The sequence below is a fragment of the Echiichthys vipera genome, assembly GCF_963691815.1.
Source record: "Echiichthys vipera genome assembly, chromosome: 16".
In the NCBI taxonomy this organism is placed as follows: Eukaryota; Metazoa; Chordata; class Actinopteri; order Perciformes; family Trachinidae; genus Echiichthys; species Echiichthys vipera.
The window spans coordinates 29,520,681-29,533,180 of NC_139841.1; the positions used below are offsets into that span (position 1 = coordinate 29,520,681).

Below are 12,500 nucleotides of genomic sequence, written 5' to 3' on the forward strand. Positions count from 1 at the left end.
CCCACCTCTCCCAAACGGGCCGTGGACGGCAAGCGTGCCGCTCCTAGACGTGGTACGGTTGCACTCACACTGGTCAAAGGAACCAGACTTTAGCCGTGACACGTGCTGGTGCACAGGACGGAGGCACAGTGGGAGGGCGGCCTTCCTCAGAGCTGCTCTTTTCTTCCGGGTACGACGTGTTTTATGGAAAAAACCACAAAGTTGAAATAAGGAACATCAGGTGGAATCAGCGACTCGGGTCCGTGTGGGTTACATTATATTTTTATATTCCAGCGGGGCGAGCACATAAATATATAAATATATATATAATAAAAACAATCACTGGTGTCCCAGTGACGAGGAGCTGAAACCTGAGGCTCGTCTATCTTTAACCGCGTCTCAGAAGAACAAGTCCGCAGCACGGACGCCGTGCAAACTCCTCAAGGTCAAAAGTGACGTAACAGATTTGGTGTCAAGTTAAATATACGTCCGACTAAAGTGTAGTAAAGTGATTTTGATTACACTGCTCATGTTGTGTGCTGTTAGGACACAGTGTTAGCCACGTCCGGCTGTTAGCGACTCCCTGGGTTTCTCCGTTAACAGTTGTTACATGAAAAAACTGATTATTTGATGAATGTAAGTGCAGAAAAAGACCCTGGGAGGATTTTACGCTGGATTTACACTCAGAGCAGAGACTCTCAGCTCGTCTGAGGGTGAAACTGTGTCTCTCTGAGGTGAAATGACACCAGGAACTCCACTGATCCCAACAAGGACGCACGACAGCAGCCGGGAAACGTGGAGACTCCCTGCAGAACACAGGGCGCTGGAACTGGGACACGGCCCGAGCCCAGAGGCAACGAGCGAGTGGGCGAGGAGGCGTGTGTGTGCACGTACACCGGTGTGTGTCCCTGTCTGTGTGTGTGTGTGTGTGTGTGTGTGTGTGTGTGTGAGGGTGGGGCGCCCGGGCACAGCGAGGAGGCAGACAGTGTGCCTTTCATTTCCTTGGACTATTTAAAGATGCTGTGCTAAGCCGGAGCGGAGCAACAGGCCAGAGCTGCAAATGTCAGAGCAAGTGTGAGAAAGAGAAACACGCGGGCGGCGCCGCGCCGCGCTCACCTCGATGCTGAAGTAGCCTCGGTCCACGTAGTCGCCCAGGAACAAGTAGCGGGTGCTGCTGGGGGATCCGCCCACCTCGAAGAGCTTCATCAGGTCGAAGAACTGCCCGTGGACGTCCCCGCACACTGCACACACACACACACACACACACACACACACAGTCAGGAGTGTGTTTGTCTCATTGGTTCACACTTAACACAAATAAAGAGTTTCATCGTCTAAAACAGCTGTTTATCAAACCAACAGGTGAAAGACTCACTCTGCTGGGGTGTGTGTGTGTGTGTGTGTGTGTGTGTGTGTGTGTGAATAAACTACAGTGTGTGTGTTCATTGATATCAGGCTTTAAAGTCATTTTCTTGATTCAGAATGAACAAAATTACTAAAAATCTGATACAAACTGATTAAAAATGATGCAAAATTACTAAAAAAAACAGATGCAAACGGACTAAAAATGTGATTAATTACATTTATTTAATTATTTCTGTTTCCATATGTAAATGATGGAGGTCTCATTTGTTCCTGTGTGTATCGAGGCTCGGCTCGTGTCTCGTCCTGCAGTGGCGAGCACGTTTGAAACAGCGCGTCCGTCTTAACGTAGTTCGGTCGTTTGTGAACGTCATTTCTCAGCGAGCAGCTGGTGACGGCGTCGTCATGGAAACCTCAGCATCACCTGGACGAGCCTGACTCCCGATCCACGCTGCAGGTTCACGTGAAACACACGATCTCCGCTGCATAGTTACGGTTGCTAACGTAGGACTGAGCGGCGGTCGTTCTTAGAGGAGCGCGGGTCGTTTCACGTCGTTGCATCAGAAACGAAAATGATTCTTAAACGATGAAACTCGCTGCAGACTCATTTCTGCTGAATGTGCTTTTCTCCGAGTCGACTGACGAGAATAAAGCGCGTGAACGAGGAGAGAGAAGAAGAAGAAACACGTGAGAGCACAGGAACATCGGTGAGCAGGGGCGGATAAAAATAGGGCGGGGGGTCGGATGCCTGGGCCGGGCCCGTGTCGGGGGGGCAGCTGTAGAAATAGATCTGAGACGCAGCGCGGGGCTCGTAACACCGCGGCCCCGTCCGAGGGAAACCCTGACACCAGCAGAGAGAAGCGGCACCTGTGATGGGGGCTTCCACTTCCAGCATGCACTTCTCCTGGCGCAGGATGGCGGCTCCGTCGTTGATGATCCGCAGAGCCGTCTCCTCCTCCAGCCGGCCCTCCTTCACCAGGTGGGCCTTGAGCACCTCCACGCTGGGCCTCCCGTCCACGTACAGGTCTTTGACGGACAGGCGTGTCCCGGGAGGATACGGCACCGCTGCAACAGACACAGAACTACGGTTAACGACACACAGATCACAGGTTCTGCTCATCAAACTCAGAACAGGAGCCGGTTTGATCCCAGTGCTGAGACACAAACTTAGACTCATGCTGCTCATTTCTCCTGTGACCGAGGCCACGAAACTTCTGCGTAGAAACAGACAAAACTATCTTTTTTAGATGCTAAATGACTGATGATTAAAAGCTACGTGATCAAAATACTGATTTAGGAATATTATATTTATGAGCTTAAACATTTGCGGTGCAAGCAAAACCTGACAAAGACTTTTCTTTAGAAGCAAAATGACTGAAAATTGATGTAAAATGAATAAAATCGACTCAAAATGACTAAAAATTGACATAAAATGAATAAAATCGACTCAAAATGAATAAAATCGACACAAAATGAATAAACTTTGACCCAAAACAAACGCACAGAAACATCTTGGTGATAATTTCAACTAAATCCAAAGTAGTTCTTTTCTTCGGTACCTTTTCATCTTTAAACGTGTGTTTCCTTAAATCAGCGCGTCTCTGCACAACAACACTCCTGTGTTCTGTTTGAATGGACGAAGGTGAAATAATAAATGTGTGATGGTTCCGTGTTTTTGTTCCTGGACTGGTGAATATTTGGGTCACGGAGGATTTTCACGGTTTTATTATCGGACCAAGGATCCAGACCTCGCTCTGTCAGGGCACACGCGGTGCACACGGACCCTGGTGCACACGCGGTGCAGACGGACCCCGGTGCAGACGGACCCCGGTGCACACGGACCCCGGTGCAGACGGACCCCGGTGCAGACGGACCCCGGTGCACACGGACCCCGGTGCACACGGACCCCGGTGCAGACGGACCCCGGTGCACACGGACCCCGGTGCACACGGACCCCGGTGCACACGGACCCCGGTGCACACGGACCCCGGTGCAGACGGACCCCGGTGCAGACGGACCCCGGTGCAGACGGACCCCGGTGCAGACGGACCCCGGTGCACACGGACCCTTGTGCACACGGACCCTGGTGCAGACGGACCCCGGTGCACACGGACCCCGGTGCACACGGACCCTGGTGCAGACGGACCCCGGTGCACATGGACCCTGGTGCAGACGGACCCGCACGGACCCTGGTGCACACGGACCCCGGTGCAGACGGACCCCGGTGCACACGGACCCCGGTGCAGACGGACCCCGGTGCACACGGACCCTTGTGCACACGGACCCTGGTGCAGACGGACCCCGGTGCACACGCGGTGCAGACGGACCCTGGTGCACACGGACCCTGGTGCACACGGACCCTGGTGCACACGGACCCTGGTGCGTTCTCCAGAACAAAAAAACTGATTTGTGCCTTTAGACGTCTGTTCTGCTGGAAATCCAGAAGAAGAAGAAGAAGGGCGGCGTGGGTGCAGCGTGAAGCGTGTCGTGCAGCACCTGAACGCTTCCTTTGAGCAACTTCCTGTTCTTCAAATATCAGACCCCTGTTAGCATTAGCATTAGCATCACCTCCCTTTAGCACAATAGCAGAGCAGGCTGAGCCGGGGCTAGCTTCAGTTAGCCGGTGTTAGCTTCAGTTAGCCGGGGCTAGCTTCAGTTAGCTAGCCGCCGCGGCTGCTAGCTGCGAGCGACGCGATGATCGTAGCCGCAGCAGGTGGGAGAGGCCGTGCGTGTCCCAGGTGAAGGCCGCGTGTGATTGGCTCAGAGGATTAGAACGGCTCAGGACCGCACCACCTCATTAAACCTGCCTCCTTCACACACACACACACACACACACACACACACACACACACACACACACACACACACACACACACACACACACACACACACACACACACACACACACACACACACACACACACACACACACACACACACACACACACACACACACACACACACACACACACACACACACACACACACACACACACACACACACACACACACACACACACACACACACACACTCTGTCTATAGGTGACTCTGCTGGGGGCCGTAGGGTCGCCAGTTCGAGTCCCAGTGTGTGGGTTCATCTCCTGGGCACTGCCGAGGTGCTGTTGAGCAAAGCACCGAACCCTGGACTGCAGCTCTGGCATCACTGCACATTCATGGGTCCTGTTTGTTTATAACAGGGAAATAATGAGACTTCCTCTTCTTCTTCTTCCTCCTCTTCTTCTTCCTCTTCTTCCTCCTCTTCTTCTTCCTCCTCCTCCTCCTCCTCTTCTTCTTCCTCCTCCTCTTCTTCTTCTTCCTCTTCTTCCTCTTCCTCCTCCTCTTCCTCTTCTTCTTCCTCTTCTTCTTCTTCTCCTTCTTCCTCCTCTTCTTCTTCTTCTTCCTCTTCTCCTTCTTCTCCTTCTTTGTCTTCTTCCTCTTCTTCTTCCTCCTCTTCTTCTTCTTCTCCCTCCTCCTCCTCTTCTCCCTCCTCCTCCTCTTCTTCTTCCTCCTCCTTTTCTTCTTCCTCTTCCTCCTCTTCCTCTTCTTCTTCTTCCTCTTCTTCTTCTTTTTCCTCCTCTTCTTCTCCTCCTCCTCCTCCTCTTCTTCTTGTGTTTCCAACCCTCAGAAACGTCGACAGCGTTGGAGATTCACTCGTTCAAAGAGGCTCCGCCCCTAACGGGGTAAAGGAAACTGAAACTCAGCCCCCCCCCCCACCCCCAACGCTGTAAACCTGGGAAACACCGTTCATCTGCACCGAGACTTAAGTGTTAAATTTGAGTCATTTTGCACCTTTTTCCTGTCCTTTAGCTTCAGATTTTACTCTTTTTAGCCTGGTTTGATTCTTCTGTCGCTCGGTTTATTGATCAGGACCGAAGAACTTACAATGTTGGTGATTAACGTCAATTCTCTGTCATTTTGCTTCTGTTTTTATTCATGTTTCATCCATTTTTGATCATTTTGCATCTATTTTTTCATATTTGTCTTCTGTTTTTACTCATTTTGCATCTGTTTTTACTCATTTTGCTTCTGTTTTTAGTCATTTTGCTTCTGTTTTTAGTCGTTTTGCTTCTGTTTTGAGTCATTTTGCATCTGTTTTTAGTCATTTTGCATCTGTTTTTAGTCGTTTTGCTTCTGTTTTTACTCATTTTGCATCTGTTTTTAGTCATTTCGCTTCGTTTTTAGTCGTTTTGCATCTATTTTTAGTCATTTTGCTTCTGTTTTTTCTCATTTTGCTTCTGTTTTTAGTCATTTTGCATCTGTTTTTAGTCGTTTTGCTTCCGTTTACAGTCGTTTTGCTTCCGTTTTTAGTCATTTTGCTTCCGTTTTTAGTCATTTCGCTTCGTTTTTGGTCATTTTGCTTCTATTTTTAGTCGTTTTGCATCTGTTTTTACTCATTTTGCATCTGTTTGTATTCATTTTGCTTCGTTTTTAGTCATTTTGCATCTGTTTTTAGACATTTTGCTTCTGTTTTTAGTCATTTTGCTTCTGTTTTTAGTCATTTTGCTTCTGTTTTTAGTCGTTTTGCTTCCGTTTTAAGTCGTTTTGCTTCCGTTTTTAGTCATTTTGCATCTGTTTTTAGTCATTTTGCTTCTGTTTTTAGTCATTTTGCTTCTATTTTTAGTCGTTTTGCTTCTGTTTTTAGTCGTTTTGCTTCCGTTTTAAGTCGTTTTGCTTCCGTTTTTAGTCATTTTGCATCTGTTTTTAGTCATTTTGCTTCCGTTTTTAGTCATTTTGCATCTGTTTTTAGTCATTTAGCTCCTGTTTTTAGTCATTTTGCTCCTGTTTTTGCTTCTGTTTTTGCTTCTGTTTTTGATCCTTTAGCTGCTGGTTCTCGTCAGACACAGTCCTGGTCCTTCTGCATGTGCTGCGGTCCTCCTCAGCCCGGGTGCAGGCTCCGGACCTCGGCTGTGACAGCGGACTAACCCACGGGACTGCTTCACATCATCACTCCGCTTCCGTTGATGCGGCAGCGGAGGAAACGTTCGAGACTAACGCCAGAGTCAGCGTCGTTAGCCTGTCACTAGCTCACATGAAGCTAACTAGCTCCGTTAACTTCCTGAACCGTGGAGAAAAGAACCGGTCAAACCTTTGATGGGCCGCTCCGTGGTGGAGAGTTTGTTCTGCTCCTTCGCCGACATCCTCCGTCCTCTGCGGGGCCGCGGGCCGGGGGCGAACGCGCTCGACAGCGAACTAAACTTGATAAATTCCTTTCCTAGCCGCGCTAGCTGTGTTAGCAGCGGCAGCTAGCTGAGTTAGCAGCGGCAGGAGCGGCGGCTTCTTTGCTCTTTCCCGCGGACAGGACAACCGAGCCGAGCCGAGCCGAGCCGAGCTAAACCTGGCGGAGGGGAAGGGAACAGGGGGGAGAGCTGTTAAACTAACGGATGAACGCTTTCGCTGTGGTCCTCCGCTGTGCTCCGCGGGGCGGTGCGGTGCTGCTGCGGAGCCGCTGTCGGTGTCTGTCAGGCGGATCCAGGAAACCGCCCGGGCGCCGCCGATGATGCCTTCAGGAGCAGCGGGACAAGTGCGTCAGATCATGCCTCCGCGGTATCCCGTTATTCTCGGCTGAGCGGCGTCAGTTTCGGCCGCTGCTGCTCCGTCGTGATCCGAGGTGTCGTCCAGACCCCTTCTGTCAGATTAACGTAATCCGCCGCAAGAGGATTTCCTACAACATGGCTCACCCGCGCCGCGGGGGGGCTTGTGGGTAGTGTAGTATTAATGTGATATTTCATGTGATGCGTTCACGGTCCGCTGAGCCGCCGGCTCTCGCTGTGTTCACAGCGTAGGAAAACACAGACGCGGCGGCTTCGCTCAGAGGTGTTTTATTTATAAATTCATATTTTTTTATAAGTTTTTAGTTTAATAAAACAAAACTTTAATAGTTCACAGTAACTTAAATGGTGTAAAGGAGATTTTAAAAAATAGATTCAAGTCATAAAAAATAAAACACAGGAAATAAAAATGCAGAAAAAGGTAAAATTTAAAAAGTTAAAAGTAGATTTAAAATAGATTAAAGTCATAAAATGAAGAATAAAGTAGAAGTTTTATAGTAAAAGTTGATTAAGAAATATATAGTTTATTTTTATTTATTTATGTATTTACTAAGATTTTATTAATGTAATTCTGTCTTCATGTGTATTTTTATTTATTTATGTATGATTTGTTTTTTATATATCTACTAGTGTATGTTTATATATATTTTATTTTTTATCATTTACTAAGTTTTTATATATTTAGTAATGTCTTTATGTATATTTGTATTTATTCATGTATTATTTACTAAGATTTTATAAATGTTTTAATGTATTTATATATATTGTTTTATTATTTATGTTTTTGTATATTTATTAATAACTGTTTATTTTTCACTTGTGTATTATTTACTAAGTTTTTATAAATGTATTAATGTCTTTAAGTATCTTAAATATAAAGATATTTTAAGTATCTTCATGTATATTTTTTTATTGATGTATTTAACACGTGTTTCTTCTTTATTGTGCAGATTATTATTATTATTGTTGTTTTTCAGCAGCTGAAGAGAAAAAGTTTCTCTTTGGTTTTGAAAGTTTCACACTTTGTTGTTTTTCCATTAAAATTAATTTCACAAACACAAAAACATGTTGAATTATTTATTTATTTTTTACAGATTTAACAAAATAAGATCAGTGCCAAAACATATTTCTGCAATAAATAAAATAAATGAATAAATAAAATAAAATAAATGCATGGAATATGAATAAATCTGCTGTTTTTCTTTATTAAACTCATTAAATGTGAAGTTTCATCAAAACTGCCTCAAAAAGAGAAAAGATTAAAAAATAAAAGAAATAAAACAAGCAGCAGAAGTTCAGCAGAATATTAAAAATAGTTTTTAATAAAAGTAAAACGCAGAAAAAGGTTGAAGATAAATTTGTGAATAGAAGATTTAAACATTTATTAAGAGTCATTAAAATAAAATGAAAGAATAAAGGAATAAAAAGACTTAAATTAGATCGATTCAATCATTTAAAACAAAAACTAAAAAATAAATTAATAGTCATAAAAAATAAAATATAAATATAAAACAGGATAAGGTTCAATATGAAGATTTAAAAATAGATAAAAACAGATAGAAAATACTAAAATATAATATAATAGAGAAATAATAAAAATAAATTGTCAAATATTAAAAAAATAGATTTAAAATAATAAAAAATAAAATAAATATAAAATTCAGACTTAAGTTAAAGTTTTAAAGGAAAAACAGGTTTGAAATAAATGTGGTTTATGTTGTTTAATAAATAATAAACAGGTTATTAAATAAACATTATTAAATAGATATAAATGTCGTGCAGCTGTAAATAGAACCCCCTGTAAAAATAAAAAGATTATTAAATAATAAACAGATTATTAAATAATAAACAGGTTATTAAATAATAAACAGGTTATTAAATAATAAACAGGTTATTAAATATACATATATAATAATATTTGAGCGTCGTGCAGCTGTAAATAGAACCCCTTGTAATAATAAACAAGTTATTAAATAAACAGATTATTAAATAATAAACATTATTAAACAGATATAAACGTCGTGCAGCTGTAAATAGAAAACTTGTAAAAGTAAACAGATTATATATAAATATATATATAATAATATTTATCTGCGTCGTGCAGCTGTAAATATAAACCCTGTAATAATAAACATTATTAAATAATAAACAGATGATTATAAATATATATATATAATAATATTTGAGCGTCGTGCAGCTGGAAATAGAACCCCTGTAAAAATAAACAGGTTAATAAATAATAAAGAGATTATTAAATAATAAACAGATGATTAAATACATATATATATATATATATATATATGTATATGCATAATGATATTTCTGGGTCGTGCAGCTGTAAATAGAACCCCCTGTAAAAATAAACATTATTAAATAATAAACAGGTTATTAAATAATAAACATTATTAAACAGATATAAACGTCGTGCAGCTGTAAATAGATGATTAAATATATAAATATATATATAATGATACTTTTGTGCAGCTGTAAATAGAAACCCCCTGTAAAAGGTCCGGTTCTCGTGTCTCTGGAGGACCAGGGTTCTGCAGAACCTCCTGCCCTTGTAAGGGGATGTGTGCCGGTCTGGGGGGTCCCCCGTGGGCCCCGGAGCCCCCGGGCTCATCAGGACTCTCATCAGGACCGTCATCAGGAGCCTCATCAGGACCGTCATCAGCTCTGAGACCAGGGTCCGGTCCAGGGTCCGGTCTCTGCAGCTGCTACTTAAAGAGGATCAGCTGCTGAGACTCAAACACTCAAACACAGAAACACAGAAGGAGACGAGGCAGCGACGAAGAGTGGGACAAGAGACATGGTCAGTTATACTTTTATTATTATATATACTCTTTATTTATTATTATATTTACTCTTTTATTGTTTTATAACGGCTCTATGAAAGAGCTTTAATGGATCTTATTTATCTTTATTTAATGCTTTATGTTTTTTAAATTTACTCTTTTGTTTTATAAAAACAATATGAAAGATCTTTACATTTGAATTTACAGATTTTTGATTTATTTAAATTTGGTTTGAGGATATTTAATTACATTTTTTAAGGATAATTAATTAAATTTTTTAAAGGATATTTGTATAATTTGCTTTGATTTATTTTCAAATGAATTCATTTTTATTTTTATGTATTATTATTAATTTAAATATTTATCGTTTTATTCCCACATTTATTTTCTTGATCCTTTACAGTTTATTAATTAATAATTAAATTAAATTGATAATTAATTTTAATGTCGCTCCTGTGACTCCATATTAATGTTTAGTATTAATTATTTTAATTATTAAAACAAGAAGCAAAGTAAACGTAACTTTCCTAAAATAATAAAAAATAATCTGTTTTTTATTAACGACAAAAATAAAAATAAGATGAAGATGACGAGAGTCAAATAACAAACATCCCTTTAGCTTTATTAATAATATATAAATATATTTATATATATATATATATATATGTCTTTATCTATTTAATAAACGTGTTTATATTATATATTATATATTTATATATTTATATATTTAATAAACGTCCGTGTGGTGTTTTAAACGTATTTATTTATATATTTATATATTTAATAAACGTGTATATATTATATATTTATATATATATATATATTAAATAAGTCCCCTCTGGTGTTATTTATATATATTTTTATATATTATTAATATTTAATAAACGCCCGTGTGGTGTTTTAAACGTGTTTGCAGGCGAGCAGGAAGACGAAGAAGAAGGAGGGAGGAGCCAAACGAGCTCAGAGAGCCTCGTCCAACGTTTTCTCCATGTTCGAACAAACTCAGATCCAGGAGTTCAAAGAGGTGACGTCACCACACACGCTCACTTAAAGCTCTCACTTAAAGCTCTCACTTAAAGCTCTCACTTAAAGCTCTAACTTGAAGCTCTGACGTTAACCTAAAGCCGCTGCGTCTCTGTGCTGCAGGCGTTCACCCTCATCGACCAGAACCGCGACGGATTCATCGACAAAGAAGATCTGAAGGACACGTACGCGTCTCTGGGTACGTGTCCGACTCTCTGCTGTCCACTTAAAGCTGCGTCCTCTCTGCTGTCCACTTAAAGCTGTGTTCTATCTACTGTCCACTTAAAGCTGTGTTCTCTCTGCTGTCCACTTAAAGCTGTGTTCTCTCTGCTGTCCACTTAAAGCTGTGTTCTATCTACTGTCCACTTAAAGCTGTGTTCTATCTACTGTCCACTTAAAGCTGTGTTCTCTCTGCTGTCCACTTAAAGCTGTGTTCTATCTACTGTCCACTTAAAGCTGTGTTCTATCTACTGTCCACTTAAAGCTGTGTTCTATCTACTCTCCACTTAAAGCTGTGTTCTCTCTGCTGTCCACTTAAAGCTGTGTTCTCTCTGCTGTCCACTTAAAGCTATGTTCTCTCTGCTGTCCACTTAAAGCTGTGTTCTCTCTGCTGTCCACTTAAAGCTGTGTTCTATCTACTGTCCACTTAAAGCTGTGTTCTATCTACTGTCCACTTAAAGCTGTGTTCTCTCTGCTGTCCACTTAAAGCTGTGTTCTCTCTGCTGTCCACTTAAAGCTGTGTTCTATCTACTGTCCACTTAAAGCTGTGTTCTATCTACTGTCCACTTAAAGCTGTGTTCTCTCTGCTGTCCACTTAAAGCTGTGTTCTATCTACTGTCCACTTAAAGCTGTGTTCTATCTACTGTCCACTTAAAGCTGTGTTCTATCTACTCTCCACTTAAAGCTGTGTTCTCTCTGCTGTCCACTTAAAGCTGTGTTCTATCTACTGTCCACTTAAAGCTGTGTTCTCTCTGCTGTCCACTTAAAGCTGTGTTCTCTCTGCTGTCCACTTAAAGCTGTGTTCTCTCTGCTGTCCGCTTAAAGCTGCGTTCTCTCTGCTGTCCACTTAAAGCTGTGTTCTCTCTGCTGTCCACTTAAAGCTGTGTTCTCTCTGCTGTCCGCTTAAAGCTGCGTTCTCTCTGCTGTCCACTTAAAGCTGTGTTCTCTCTGCTGTCCACTTAAAGCTGTGTTCTCTCTGCTGTCCGCTTAAAGCTGCGTTCTCTCTGCTGTCCACTTAAAGCTGTGTTCTCTCTGCTGTCCGCTTAAAGCTGCGTTCTCTCTGCTGTCCACTTAAAGCTGCGTTCTCTCTGCTGTCCACTTAAAGCTGTGTTCTCTCTGCTGTCCTCTTAAAGCTGTGTTCTCTCTACTGTCCACTTAAAGCTGTGTTCTCTCTGCTGTCCTCTTAAAGCTGTGTTCTCTCTACTGTCCACTTAAAGCTGTGTTCTCTCTGCTGTCCTCTTAAAGCTGTGTTCTCTCTGCTGTCCACTTAAAGCTGTGTTCTCTCTACTCTCCACTTAAAGCTGCGTTCTATCTACTGTCCTGTGTTCTATCTACTGTCCACTTAAAGCTGCATTCTCTCTAATGTCCAGCAGGAGGAGACTCCACTTAAAGCTGCATTCTCTCTAATGTCCAGCAGGAGGAGACTCCACTTAAAGCTGCATTCTCTCTAATGTCCAGCAGGAGGAGACTCCACTTAAAGCTGCATTCTCTCTAATGTCCAGCAGGAGGAGACTCCACTTAAAGCTGCATTCTCTCTAATGTCCAGCAGGAGGAGACTCCACTTAAAGCTGC

At 42.2% G+C, this 12,500-nt stretch overlaps 2 protein-coding genes across 3 annotated transcripts in view; one reads left to right on the forward strand and one right to left on the reverse strand.

The window, feature by feature from the left end:
- ppp3ccb (protein phosphatase 3, catalytic subunit, gamma isozyme, b) overlaps window positions 1-6,984 on the reverse strand; it is a 21,249-nt gene extending 14,265 nt beyond the window's left edge. For both annotated transcript variants that reach the window (XM_083930294.1, XM_083930293.1), the window contains exons 1-3: window positions 6,429-6,984; window positions 2,209-2,406; window positions 1,096-1,220 (exon numbers count right to left, since the gene is read on the reverse strand). In XM_083930294.1, coding sequence (XP_083786420.1) covers window positions 1,096-1,220; window positions 2,209-2,406; window positions 6,429-6,480 — 375 coding nt within the window. In that variant the 5' untranslated portion in view covers window positions 6,481-6,984. The remainder of the gene's footprint in view (window positions 1-1,095; window positions 1,221-2,208; window positions 2,407-6,428) is intronic.
- Window positions 6,985-9,599: 2,615 nt separating this feature from the next.
- Window positions 9,600-12,500, forward strand: part of LOC310958413 (myosin light chain 5-like) — a 7,429-nt gene continuing 4,528 nt past the window's right edge. The window contains exons 1-3 of the mRNA XM_083929342.1: window positions 9,600-9,703; window positions 10,603-10,710; window positions 10,833-10,908. Coding sequence (XP_083785468.1) covers window positions 9,701-9,703; window positions 10,603-10,710; window positions 10,833-10,908 — 187 coding nt within the window. The 5' untranslated portion in view covers window positions 9,600-9,700. The remainder of the gene's footprint in view (window positions 9,704-10,602; window positions 10,711-10,832; window positions 10,909-12,500) is intronic.